This window comes from Neomonachus schauinslandi, chromosome 2 (assembly GCF_002201575.2).
Source record: "Neomonachus schauinslandi chromosome 2, ASM220157v2, whole genome shotgun sequence".
NCBI lineage: Eukaryota > Metazoa > Chordata > Mammalia > Carnivora > Phocidae > Neomonachus > Neomonachus schauinslandi.
Genome location: NC_058404.1, coordinates 44,459,634 through 44,473,189, shown reverse-complemented (window position 1 = coordinate 44,473,189; position 13,556 = coordinate 44,459,634). Strand labels below are relative to the sequence as shown.

At 55.5% G+C, this 13,556-nt stretch overlaps 1 protein-coding gene across 1 annotated transcript in view; it reads right to left on the bottom strand.

Annotated features, from left to right (window-relative positions):
• RHOBTB2 (Rho related BTB domain containing 2) overlaps positions 1-11,258 on the bottom strand; it is a 17,957-nt gene extending 6,699 nt beyond the window's left edge. The window contains exons 1-7 of the mRNA XM_021698847.2: positions 11,214-11,258; positions 6,945-7,146; positions 6,140-6,243; positions 5,405-5,590; positions 3,553-4,556; positions 3,132-3,250; positions 585-735 (exon numbers count right to left, since the gene is read on the bottom strand). Of these exons, the coding sequence (XP_021554522.1) occupies positions 585-735; positions 3,132-3,250; positions 3,553-4,556; positions 5,405-5,590; positions 6,140-6,243; positions 6,945-7,136 (1,756 nt within the window). The 5' untranslated portion in view covers positions 7,137-7,146; positions 11,214-11,258. The remainder of the gene's footprint in view (positions 1-584; positions 736-3,131; positions 3,251-3,552; positions 4,557-5,404; positions 5,591-6,139; positions 6,244-6,944; positions 7,147-11,213) is intronic.
• Between the last annotated feature and the right edge of the window lie 2,298 nt (positions 11,259-13,556).

Below are 13,556 nucleotides of genomic sequence, written 5' to 3'. Positions count from 1 at the left end.
CCCCCCCCCCCCCCCCCCCCCGTGGCCTCAGGCCCTGCTCCACCCCAGGGCCTCCGAAGTGGGCCCATTCTAAAAGCTGAGCTCCAGCTCTCATGGTCTTTTCAAGGAACTAGGGATGGGAGGTCAATGTTTATTGTCTGCTTCTGGAAGAGAGAGAAAGTGAAGATGGAAGAGGAGGAGGAGGAAGAGAAGAAGGATGAGAAGAAAGAAAAAAGGCAGAGGAGGAGGTGAAGAACCAAAGGGGAGCAATGAGGAATGGCGTTCTATTCCTCTTGACTTAAGCTTGCCCCGCTGAAGCGAAGCTGATGGAACACCAGCGCTGTCATCTACTGGAGACCGCTTGGTGGGGCCCATAACCCTTTGCGGAGAGCCTATCATGTGACACCATCCTGTCTCTCACACGTGCTTCTTTACATCTATGTCCTCACGCAAACCCCAATGCGCATCGACATATTTCACTTTATGTCAACACATTCCCTTGGTGCTCGCAGCCTGTCCCCTGGGGGGAGGCAGGTGAGAGGAGAAATCAGGACCTGGGGGGGGGCGGTTTCCCTGGCTTCTCCCCCAGCGGGGTCCCCGTGTACCTGTGAGGGCAACCAAGTGCGGCAGGCAGAGGCGGTTGGCCAGGATGATGAGCTTCATGTCGTCCAGGTCGGGACTGGAGGTGAACATGCCCGTGTAGAGGTATTCCAGCACCGCCCTCATGCAGCTCTTGCTAGTGCAGGGGAACACCACCTGCGGGGGGAGGGAGACAGAAGGCCTCAGGGAGGCCCAGCCTTACGGAAGGAGGAGCTCAGGCCGGGGAAACTCAAAAGGCCCTGGCCCTCTTGCTGGCTCCACCAGATGGGCAGCCATCCCTGAGCTGCCCCTGTACCAGCTCCGAAGGCCCCCCAAGGCCTGTCTCCCAGAGCAAAAACCTGCACTGAGCCCGCACGCTGACCACACCAGTGAGCAGCGCTCTGACATTTTAAAAGGACCTGGGTTCAGGGCGCCTGGGTGGCTCAGTCAGTTGAGCCTCAGACTCTCGAGTTTGGCTGAGGTCATGATCTCAGGGTCGTGAGATGGAGCCCCACACTTGCTCAGTGGGGAGTCTGCCGGAGACTCTCTCTCTCCCCCCCTCTGCTCCTCCCCACGTTCACGAATGTGCACACCCTCTCTCTCTCTCAAATAAATAAATATTTAATTAAGAAAGAAAGAAAAGGACCTGGATTCTCACTGGCACGCTTCCAAAGCTGTGCTGGCTTGGAAGATGTTTGGAGGAGTCCTTCCTGCCGCCTGAACCCACACACCCTGGCCCTTCCTGGCCTTACAGAGGGCAGTGCAAGTGGGGTACGAATGAGCCAAGCCAACACCAGCTGGCTTCTTGCTGGCTGCCTGAAGCTGCTGCTTTGGGCCCCTGGGATCTCTTCCGAGTAGCGCTGCAATAAAAACTGCTTTCTCATCAGACACGAGTCTCTCCGGGCTGCATGGGAGTCATCTGGAGCTCTAACCCGGCTTCTGCGGCACCAAGAAGCGCCTGGGGCGGGCCGGCCCCTGGGGCTCCACTCACAGAAGCCAAACCCACTCATGCTTCAAGGATCAGACCAACTCACAGCTCAAGCCCTCCACTTAGCCGTCCGGACACACTCCCTTCCCGGAAATCTTAAGAAACTGTCATTCTACGTCACAGGATGCTATCCTGTGTTGTTCGCAGCCCCATCTTTCCCTCAAGTGTCAGGTGAGCTCTTACTAAGGGACGTGCAGAGTGGGGCTGGAGAGAGCGGGAAGGGAAGAAATCCCAGACCAGGCAAGAAAATGGTGTGTGGACCCCCAGAACCTCAAGCAGTTGCACAAAGTTGTACCTTGTTAACTGCGAGGCTGACTGTGGCCAACTAACGGTACAGGAGTTCACGGAAAAGAGAGAACACCAAGGGCCCCGGCCTGAGCTACTCTGCTCAGCTGCGCGAAGGGAAAGGAGAGAACAGACTGAAGAGACTATTTCTAAGGATGCACTGATAGGCCCCGTCCAACTCGGTGTTTCCAGTCTCGGTGCCTGAGAAAGTGGCCATAACGGTGACGGAAGAGCCGAGTCGGAGCAGTGCTGATTAGAGGGAAAGGTGACTGTCTGAAGCATTTCTTTTTATGGTCTGAGTTCTGCTGCTTTGACATCCGGGGCCTTGCTGACCCAGAGGGGCTGCCCCTCCCAGGGCTAGCCAATGCTAGCGGGAGTAAAGGACACGCTCAGCATGCTTTTCACGTGCAAACCAACCAATCCTGCGTCCACACCCCAACCACCTCCTTTATCAGGCTCATTCCCTCAACCACTATCCCCTGCCCTAGTCACCCCAAGGCCAGGTACCAGATGACTTGGGACAGCCCCAAAAGCCTGCTGAAATTATTCAGACTAGCCAATCCTAAGCCTGCTCCCCCTGCCTCACCCGTTCCTTCCCATAGAAACTACAGTGAAGGCTCTTGTTCGTATCCCCTTCACTCCCTTTGCCTCCAGACTGACCCTGGTGCTTCCCTGTGTGGTCCCCCATACCGTGCATGCCCCCTCCTACTGACAGCTGGGAGTATAAAAATCTCCCCGTCCAATGGCAATTTTCTGACTGTGGGCTTCACCGTACCTAAGTGATAGTAAGACTTACATTTAAAACAGTGATAGAGTCACGTTGGCACACACTGAATTTTTTCCCCTTGGCTCACATGTGTTAGGGAGAAAGCAAGGTACAACGTATAGAGCCAAGGAATTGGGAGTCTTGAGTTCAAGTCCAAACCTCTCCTTTCTACTTATATAACTTTGTACCAGGCACTTAACTGCCTGGGGACTCACTTTCCTTGTAAAGTGAGAACACGACGCCACGTGTAGGAGTTGTGTGTGAGCTGAGACACGAGATAATGATCAAAAGTGCTTTCTATACCATAAAGTGAAGATGTCACCATAATCCCCTGTCTTGAAATTTCGTAAGATCCTTGGCTATGGGAGCCATCTCTTAAACTTATCTTGAGTCTGTCACTCAGTGGTGAGCAAGCACACAGTCAGTAACTGAAGGTGGTACTGACTGAAGGAAGTACCAGTAAATGGCAGATGCCTCAGGTGGGAAGGGTGTGGGTCTCTCTCTCCTTCCCACTTATTCCCCTCCTAGCCTTACCTCCCTGGTGGAACTCTCCACAAATGGCCCCCCAAACATGGCGGCCATCCAGTCACAGCTGGAAATCAACAGGGGCTTATGGGCGCTGATGGTGCCATCATCCAGGATGAAGGTCACATCTGTCCGGGAGGAGAAGAGGCATCACGTGAGGATATGGTGAAAGGATGTGGGAGAACCCACCCCAAAGATTGACACCATGCCCATACAACCCACTTCCTTCTGAAGCCATTCATGTAGAGTGCTACCTGACCAAGCTCTCGGGCTTGGGTACTAGGCTTCAGGAGCAGAGCCACCCCATCTCCAGGACATCAGCAGCTGAGATGACTCAGAATGCTAACTGGACCAATGCAGACTCTTCAGAAGGCTAACTGGAGGGAAGTCCCCTGCCCTCTGGCAGTCAGTTCCTAAGCACAAGCCATACCTGAGAAGGTGCCTTTTGCCAAGCACTCCTTAACCCGGTTAGTCCGGCGGACATGGAAGGCCTTAGTGATCTCTTGGTTCATGAACGCCTCATTGTTGAGAATGTTGGCCACCATCATGCGCAGATCAAAGACCTCAAGCAGCTCGGCAATGTGGGCGATGTGCATGAGGTCGCGCTCGTTCTCGTCCAGCTCCCCGGTGTACAGGTACTTGAGAACAGCCCGGAAGGGCCCTGGCTGGATGGAGTTGTCCATTTTTACCACCACCATCAGCCGGGATTTGTACGTCAGAGGATCTTCTGCCATTTCTTCCTGAATGCTCACGAAAGCTCGGCTCCAGGAAGACAGGACTCGACCCCTCCCGGGCAAATACCCTGTTCCATTGCCCCGTAAGATCCCGTCGCTGGTGGAGGCACGGAGCCCAGCAGGGCCAGAGCCCCCGCCCTCCTCCACGCTCTCGCACACATCAAAACTGGCCGCCCGCAGCAGGAAGTCCCGGCCATGGTGGTGGTGGTGGTGATGGTGGTGGTGGTGATCAGGGTGACCCCGGTGGTCCTCTGGGCGGGGGCCCCCCAGCTCCCCCTCACTCAGGTCCATGAGGAACAGGTCGTAGAACTTGGAGGAGGAGGTGGAGAGGTAGATCTTGTGGGCAAAGATGCGCACCCGCTCCTGCAGCACCAGTATGACATCCGCACAGAGCGGGTCCTCCAGGAGGTGGGCGGGGCACTCCTCGCTGCTGGAGGGGGGGTCGGGCACCACGATGATGGGGGGAGGCGGCTTGGGAGGCAAGAAGGGCGCCTGCAGCAGAGGCCGCTGCACATTGCGGAGGTGGGATTTCCAGAACTGCAGGTGGCGGCGGGAGATGAGCGCTGCGCGGATGGCGTTGTCAAAGACGTCCTTGATGCCAAACTGGGCCACCACGCTGGTCTCGTAGTAGGGGATGCCCAGCTCCTTGGCCACCTCCCGGCCCTTCTCTGGGGGAAGGATCTCATTGGGCTTGATGGGCCTGGCAGGTTCAAGAAGGAAGACCAAACATGTTGGCAGGAGAGGAGGAGAGGGGAGGTGCAGGGAGAGGCAGCTCTCCAGAGCCTGCCTGTTCTTTAGGGGACTGCTCAGGGTCTGTCTCGGTCTGACTCCTGCCCTTTCTCCTCTGTCTAGGCAAATCTTATCAGTCCTTCAAGGCCCACTTCCAATCCCCTCTTTTTTTTTTTTTTTTTTTAAGATTTTATTTATTTATTTGACAGAGAGACTCACAGCGAGAAAGGGAACACAAGGAGGGGGAGTGGCAGAGGGAGAAGCAGGCTCCCCGCTGAGCAGGGAGCCCAACATGGGGCTCGATCCCAGGACCCTGGGATCATGACCTGAGCCGAAGGCAGACGCTTAACGACTGAGCCACCCAGGCGCCCCCCAACCCCCTCTTCTTGCAGGAAGCCTTCTGTATTTATGCCAGCCCCGCGCCCTCCCCAGCTCAAAGCAGTGGCAGCACTAACCACCTCTCTGGCAATCAGCATGCCATGTTCCACGCTGGTTTTTAACAAGGCCATATATGGAGTTCATCTCCCAGTGGGATCATAAGCCCCATTTGTGCAAAGACTACCTCCTTTTCTCCTTCCCTCCCATGGTGCTTAGCCCAGGATTGCTCACACAGGGTATAAGAGATGCATGGATGCATGGATGAACAAATGAACGAATGAATGAATGGGCACTCTCTTTGGCCCTCCACATGCCTTGCTTCAAATGGAGGGTGAGGTGTGAGGCCCAGTGGATTCCCTCAGGGCTGAACAGGGAGCCACGGAGATGCAACCCCTCCCTCTGTCTTCCTCCTTCCCCCTCCCTAGCACCAGCACCCCCTACCTAGCCAAGGGTCGCCTGGCCCTATTGACAGCCTCCAGGTCAGCATAGCGCAGGTCCAGCTGGCAGCCCACCAAGATGACAGGTGCTCGGGGGCAGAAGTGCTTGATTTCTGGGTACCACATGGTCTTGACGTGGTGGAGGGAATTAGGGTTGGCAATGGAGAAGCACAGAACCACCACATCGGATCTGGGGGTGGGAGAGGGAGGTTATGGGCAGGGAAAGCTAGTGGTAGGTTACCTGCCCCTGGAACAAGGGAGAACACGCATACCCACCCCACCCTACAACACTACATTCCACATCTGTCACAGGCACCTCTCACAGGCATCTGCTCACGTGACCTTACACAGAATGTATAATAATAGGACCTCTAATTTATATGCCTCTAAATTAGCATTTTAGAGCTTCCGAAAACCCTCATTTTGACCTCATGGCTATCTTATGGGTTAGAAATTACCATTTCACAATCCATGGTTGAGGAAAATCAATTCAGAACAGTTCCCTTAATTGCACATAGTCCCAGAGCTGAGAGGTAGCAGGGCTAAGAGTCCAACCTGGCCTCCTGACTCCAAACCCGGCTCCTTCCACTGCCCAGGGCTGCCTCCCCTGTGAGGGTCTGCCATGCTGTTTTCTCTGCTCCCTCCTCCCAGCTGAAATTTCACAGCATTGCTGTTCCTTGGGAAAGCAGGGAAAACCTACCCACCTGGCTCCCCGCAGGCAACCAGAGGCCTTACCTACCTCCCATAAGCAAAGCGACGATCTTTGTGGTGGTCTCCAAAGGTGTCCCAGAGGCGGAGGGAGACGCTGACATCATCTACCACATCTCTGGAGCGTTCCAGCACCTGTGGGGCGTGGGGGGTGGGGAGGAGAGGAGTGGGAATCAAGGGCAACAGTTCTAGGGGCCTCTGCATGTCAGCTCAGGGTGGCGCCGGCTCATCTCTGAGGGTCCCAGACAGCATGGGGGTGAAGGGACAGAGCTAGCTGGGGTTCCAGCAGCTTCCTTTGTGTGCCATGCCCAGCACTTTCTCCGGGCGCCGTCTCTGCAGACGCCAACGGCAAGAGTGGGCTCTAAGCTGGCTGGAAGGGAAGAGCCTCTAAGAGGGCAGACTGTCCTGGGGTGCAAGAGATCTCAGGGAGCCTGCCCTGGTCCCAGCTTCACCTGCACATGACAAGCCTCTGATTTTGGTATTGGCCGAGAGCTTCTTTCTTCCTCATCTTTCCAACACCCCCCCTTCCCCGCAGTGCTCCCCATTACTGGGGGCTCTGATTGCACAAGATGCTGTGCCCCAGGCAAAGCTTGGGTCTCAGGCACCAGCTCAGCCATGCAAAACACAAATGGTTAGGGATCCCTCCCCTGGGGTGGACTCCCCTCAGCCCTCTCTCCTGAGGCTCCCTCCTCTTCGGCTGCCCCCGCCCCATCCCCAGGGGCCTCCGTGAGCTCGGCACACGCCGCCGGGCCACATTTGGAGACACTGAGCTACATCTTGGAAAGAAGCCCAAGTACATGGGGCGGACCCCCAGCCGAGCGGCCTTGCAGCCTTACCTCCTGGCACACCCGATACTGGTCGATGGCCCAAACCGTGGGCACATGGGTGGCGAGCAGCTGGTACTGGGTGAGGGTGGCATTGCAGGCCCGGGCACAGATGAGCCTGGTCTTGCCCACCGCGTTGTCTCCCACCACAACGCACTTGATGGTCTCTACGTTTGGCCTTTCATAATCCATGTCAGAATCCATTAATTGGGACCTGAGGGAGAGGAGTGTAGTGGTCAAGATGGCTCCGCGCCCCAGCTCCCTGACGGCCGGGGCCAGCCGCTCTCCTCAGCTGGGGCTGACCCCTCTGCCAGCATTTGAGTGGAGAGGGGGCGAAAGGAGTGGGTAGCTTTCTGGGCGATCGTTCTGCGGGGCCTGAGAAGCTGGGGGCCCATTCAGGCTCAGAGGCGCAGCGGTACCACGTGAAACGCTCGTCTGCCTCCTGTTGCCATCATCCTCCCACTGGGCTTCTGGCTGGGGGAGGCCTGTGAGAGATCCCACGGCAGAACCTGCCCGGGGCCTGTCCCCGCTCCCTCAGGAAGAGGAGAGTCCGCCTGGGAAGCTCACTCATCACCCACGCTCTCCTCCTCTGGACAGCACAACAACAAACAGCTGAGAGAAGCGGAGTCCCGGCCAGGTCCCCACCCCTTTCCAGCATGCCGGAGGGCAGGACCACTTTAAAATTTAATGGACTTGTCAGAGCTGGGTGGCAGCTCTCCTGTCCTCCACCTTTGCCTCCCTCCCTCCCTCCCTGGTGGTGGATTTTCAAGCCCTGGCTTGCCTATGGCTACCCTTCAATGCTAACACCCAGCCTCCTTCAGGGAGATGCCACCTCCCAGTGGCATCTCCCTGAAGAATTTTTCCTCCCAGTCCCTCTGGAGGCACCTGAGCAGCCCATGGGCCTCCCCTCCCCTCCTCGGAGCCTGTCATGTTGCCTGTAGGGCTCACTCAGCGGCAGGCCCAGTTTTGAGATGGCAGTGGAGATAAACATGGGCCTGTGACTATTCACTCCATGGCCAGTGGGCCTTCCTGCCCCTACTCAGGCATGCCCTCCAGGCATCCTGCATGCAGCCTCAGGGAGAGTGAGATATGCCCCCTTCTGTGCCTTCCTTTCCTAGGGAGGAGGATTCTCAGGCTGGAAGCCCCCAGACCCCTGGCACACTCCTGGTAGGCTGCTTGCTCAATTGGCTGCATGGGTAATGGGGTTGCTGGGGGAAGCAGAGGGTCAGAGACTTGGGCCTGAATTTCTGGGCAAATGCTTGCCTCAGTTTCCTTCTGTGCTGAGCAGAGAGGGAGTGCTTTGTCCACCCACAGAGGGGGATGGCTCAAATGAACAAAAAGAAGGCCCTCCTATAGTCAAAATGTCATGTCAGTGTTTAAAAAGCTGTCACCAGGAAGGGATCCTCAGCTTGAGAGCGAGGGGGCTTTTGGTGGCAGTCTCCCAGTGGCATCTACTCTCCCAAAAGGGTTGAGGGGAGGAGGCAGGGGTATGTGCAAGGACGACGTTGTTAGGGAACTTGGTTTCAGCTAGGTCACTGGCCTGCCCCTGCTCACATTCCCTGTGTGCACAAAGCCAGCCAGGGGCTGGAGCAGCCTGAGGACTCCTTCCTAGGCCAAGGAAGGCTGAGCTCCTAAGCGTCCTGGAGGCAGTCCAGGGGCCCTCACTGCTGAGCCATCCAGCCAGAGAGCCGGGCCACCAGCAGCAACCGAGCAGCTCCATTCGTGCTGGGCTGTAACTGGATGCCAGCATGAAGGAATGCAGAACTGAAATATCCAAGTAACGATGGCAACTGGGATTTGCGTGAGTAGATACATCTCAGCAACCTAAGCAAAAAGTGCAGCAAGGACTTTTCAATGAGACAAGCACCTCCTCCTTCTTGGAATTTTACAGGATCTGAACTCGAAACAAGGGGTCTCCATGCAGCCCCTCCCCAGTCTCCAGAGCAATCGTCTGCAGGATTCCTCCTGCCTCCTCCACCCCTCCTCACCCTCCCCAGTGGGCCAGCCATTGTCCTAACCACCATCTTGCCTCCTCCCTGCTCTCTCCTGAGCTGAGGACCAGGAACCCACTTTGATGGGTCCTGGTCTCAAGTCAGGCAACTGGGAAGGAATCGCCTGGGCTGTAGTTCTATACACTGAAGAACAAAACAGACTCCCCAATAGGACTATGTATAGCTGGAGGAGAAAGACTATAACCCACTAGCCAGTAGAACTTCTTTCTCAGATTTAGATTTGAATGGCCTGTGGGTGTGGAAGCAGAAGGGGGCTGAGGAGGCACAGAGGAGGGGCATCAGTTCATAAATCCAGGAGCATCTGGACCATGAGGAAGAGGCCAGAACACTGGCAGGGCAATGCTGATTCAAAATCAGAGAGTTAATGGTTAAAAGACCCCTGCACACCTCATTCACCTCTATGGTTAAGTAGGGGAGAGCCAACCAACAAGTAGGAAGGCAACAAACACTGCCGTGAGTGTAGACAGCAGACCTGCTGGGTGCTTCTCTGGCTGGGCAGCCCCTTCCCATCCACTCTCCAGCGCTCCGCAGCCTTCCCCTGCTTGCCCTCTGACTTCCCCCCTATTTTTATCATTCTCACCCACTTCACCCCTGTCCCAACCGCCTGACTTCAGATCTAGGAAACTTCATATCTAGGAGAGGGCAAATCACTTCCCTTCTCTGGGCATCAGTCTGGGCATCTTCTGGAAAATGGGTATGAGGGCTTTGGAAGAAAGTTTCCCGAATCTTGGTGAATTTGTGCCAAGAGAGCCCGAGCGGAAAGGAGGTATTTGTCTTATGTAATCTGGTATTATATAATGCTAGATTACATATCTATATATGTAATTCTCTCTCTCTTTAAGGTACAGACTGGCCCCATTAAGCCAACAGGCAAAACTCTTTAGTCGAATCAGGCCTGTCTTAAACGAGGATCCTGTACTGGAGATAGCGTGCCAAAGCCAGCAGTAATAGAATTTTTGCTTTAGAATATTGCTACTTTACTGTCTCATTGCTGATGTATGATGATACAACCCACTCAATGAGCTTCTCAACTTCCCCTTCCCTTCTGGCACTCTCTCCTTCAATGACTCTAGACTTTTCCGCACAATTGCCTCATCCTCATTCCTTCTGAGCCCCTAGACAAACCTCCATAGACTATGGCTTCCTTGCCATCCTGCCCTGGGTGTCACAACCTCCAATTCATTCCTCTCCCTCAGTAATCCCAGAGTCACATAGGTGCTCCTTCCCTACCCTGTCCCATGATCCCTGTCCCCCACTCCACAATCAGCCTCCTGCCCACTGCTCTTCCAGCTCTGTGTACTCAAGCCAGGCCAAAAAGCCAGGTGTGCTCAGATTAGCTCCAACCCTCACCGAGTCCCAGTCCCACCCCCACACCCCTACACACACTCTTTGCAGAGCCCAGAAAAGCCCCCCTTTCCCTCCCACAGCTGATAGGAGGCTTGTTCATCTGTGGCTGCCCTAGTCTGGTTGTCAAGGAAACGACAGAATCTCCCTGGGAGCCTGGTTTGTCTCCTAGCAACCAATATCCCACATCCTGCATCTTACAAAAATGCAAAAAGGAGGAATATCCTCAAAATGAAGGTAAAAATCGAGGAGGATGGAGAGGAAGGGAGAATCGGGAAGAGAAGAACAGAGAGGGTGGCTTTTCACCAGGGTTGCTGACACTGTAATATTGGGGAAGGTGGGGAGATGAATCCCTCCTGCAGATCCAGTGTACAGCAAGGCTCAAAGGGATCTTGAATGATCATATTAACAAAAAATGCAAACCTAAACACACTCAAAAAAACCTTCTCAAACATCAACAAACAACGCTAAGCATCTCTCCCATAGTTTGCCAGAACTCTGATGCACAGACTGCAATGGAGTTGGGTTGAAAGAAATATCTCCGGAACGGCGAGCAAAGCATCCAAATTCCACTGGTTTTTAACAGAAACATTTCCACCACTCTGGACCTTTATTCCTCCCACGCTGCTCTGCACACACACACACGAAATAAAAATTTTTTTTAAATGGGGAAAGAGGAAGGCCACGACAACGCCAAGGCAATCAAGTCATCTTCCTTTCTCTAGAAAAACCCGGAAAAGGTTAGTCCCCCGCCCCCTGAGGCCCCAGCAGCCAAAGCTATAGCCAAGGGGAGAGGGGGTGCCGGGGGAGGGGGACAGTCTTCAGAAGGGGCGCAGATAGGGCCGGGGAGGGCACAGGAGGGCGAAGCGGCGCGTTTCCAGGCAGCTTGCAACCCGGCCATAATAGAAATTAATCATTTACTTACACCACTACATGTGACGGGGTAATTTCTAGTGTAAGGAACACATCTCTTCCTGCTAAGCACGCTCATTTTAGTGAAATGTCTGGGGTCACTCCGCGCGTGCAAGTTAGGACGATGCCGGCGCCGCCGCGCTGCCGCCGCCGCCGCCGCCGCCGCCGCTGCTGCTACAGGCTCCGGGCCCGGGTCGCGCTAGATCAGAAACTCTGACAGAGCAGCCCAGGCCGGACGGCGGGCCGGGAGCGGCCGCGCGCGCGGCACTGCAGCCATTGCCTCTTCCGGATCAGCATCTCCCCGCGCCCCGGGCGCCCAATGTCATGGAGGCACGCTGGAGTGGGCTGCGCGCGGCCGCCCCAACCTCGGGCGGCTGGGCCGCGCCGCCGCCGCGGGTCCTCTAGCTGCGGAGGCTGGAGGCGACGCGCAGTTGAGGAGAAGGGGGGCGAGGCCGCCGCCGCTACGCGCCCGGCCCGCTCCGAAGGCGCGGCCGCGAAGACGCCTAGCGCTGCAGTCCCGGGGACCGCTCGCGACCTCCTTTTTTCATTCACAAAAAAAGGAAAGGGGAAAAAAAAAAAAAGAAAGAAAGGGAAGAAGGATGGGGGCGGAAATCGCACCCAGGACGGCTGCCGTGACGGGCTTCGCCCATCGGGGAGCTCCATTGGGGGAAAGGGGCCTGGGGGGGGGGGAGGGGCGGGGAAAGAAGGGGATTGGGCCACCGGAGGCCCCGCCCCTGCCCCGCCCCGCGGCGCCGCTCACACCCTCCAGCCCTGCCTCCCTTCCCCCGCCCGGAGGGAAGAGGCTGGAAGGGTGTCGGCTCACCACCGGTCAGGGCGCAAAACCTCGCTGGACTCCCGCAGGGTTTTCCCCTTTCCTCCGGGAGGCTGCGAAAGAACTCTGAGACGCATCTTAGCCCTGGAAGGGATGCGAGTTAGGGGAGGGGAACTTGACATATTTTCCTTGCCCCTTAAACCCAGGCTTCCACCCCTGGCCCTCAGGGAGGGGAACACCGCCTTTCCACACAGGCCCTCCTCTGGCTTGAGAGTTCTCCTGGCACCTGAGGGCCTTCCTTCCCTGATCACCAGCCGTTCAGCTACGGCCTGTGCGAGCCTGTGCGTCCGACTGCCGTGGCCCATGAGCTTTATTTAGAGTGGGTCACTATATCACCTGTACCATCTAGGCCTTCTCCCCTTGCCTCCCTCTTCAGCAGTCTCTGCGTCCATCCCACGCCCATCCTATTGCCACCTGGAGTTTACCAGAATCTTCTGACCTCTTAAAAGAAATGCCATGAAGACACTAGCCCTGGAGACGGTGTCTAAGGCACCTTTGTGCTCTCCGTCTCGATTTACTGCTCTGTAAAACAAAGAGGTTATTAAGGGATGACATCTGTAATATGAGCAGTCCTCAAGGGAAGTTTCCATGTTCAAGGCTGGTTTGATTCTGATGATCTTGACTCCTGGTAATTACAGTGGCCAGCTCAGTCTGGTTTTATCCATCTTGTCAATTACCTCTGGACAATTTTTTTTTTTTTTTTAAGATTTTATTTGTTTATTTGACAGAGAGAGAGACAGCGAGAGCAGGAACACAAGCAGGGGGAGTAGGAGAGGGAGAAGCAGGCTTCCCGCCGAGCAGGGAGCCCGATGTGGGACTCGATCCCAGGACCCTGGGATCATGACCTGAGCCGAAGGCAGATGCTTAACGACTGAGCCACCCAGGTGCCCACCTCTGGACAATTTTTTTAAGTCCAGACTAACATGCCTTCCACCTAACCCCCTCAAGCTTGTGCTCTGAGAATGCAAATCCAGTTTAATATTAGTTTATGCAAAAATATGATTAGGAAGAGAAGTCCATTGCCATAAAAAAAGCCGAATAAAAATGAATTTTGTATTCTCTGAAGTATGCTTTCCATCTATGAATGCATACAATTGGACGTTGCCCATTAGAGTATTTGTGATAAATGTGCTTTCTGGCCTGGTCCATGTTCAGTAAGTGCCTGATTGGTGGAGGATGCTTCCCCCACCTCCTTCTGAACCTACCCAGAGCTGGAGGAGAGGTTAGGGGTGACTGAGGGTGCCGCTTCACTCTTCTGGTTAGGATTCGGTCTCCATAAGGACAGAAAGTACTGGTTTGAATACATGCGTGGGAAAGACACTAAGCCATGGGCAGGTGTGTTCTTCCCACATGTTTGGTGTTGAAGAGCCTCAGGCCATCCTCTGTGTGCTAGCGGTCACTGCCCCAAAGAAAACCATGGCACGATATCCCTGCATGGGTGTCACAGGAGGCCACGGCCTCTCCCACTGATACCCAGTTGCCCCCATCCAGCTCCAGAGCACCTGCCTGTTGGTTTCCTCACCT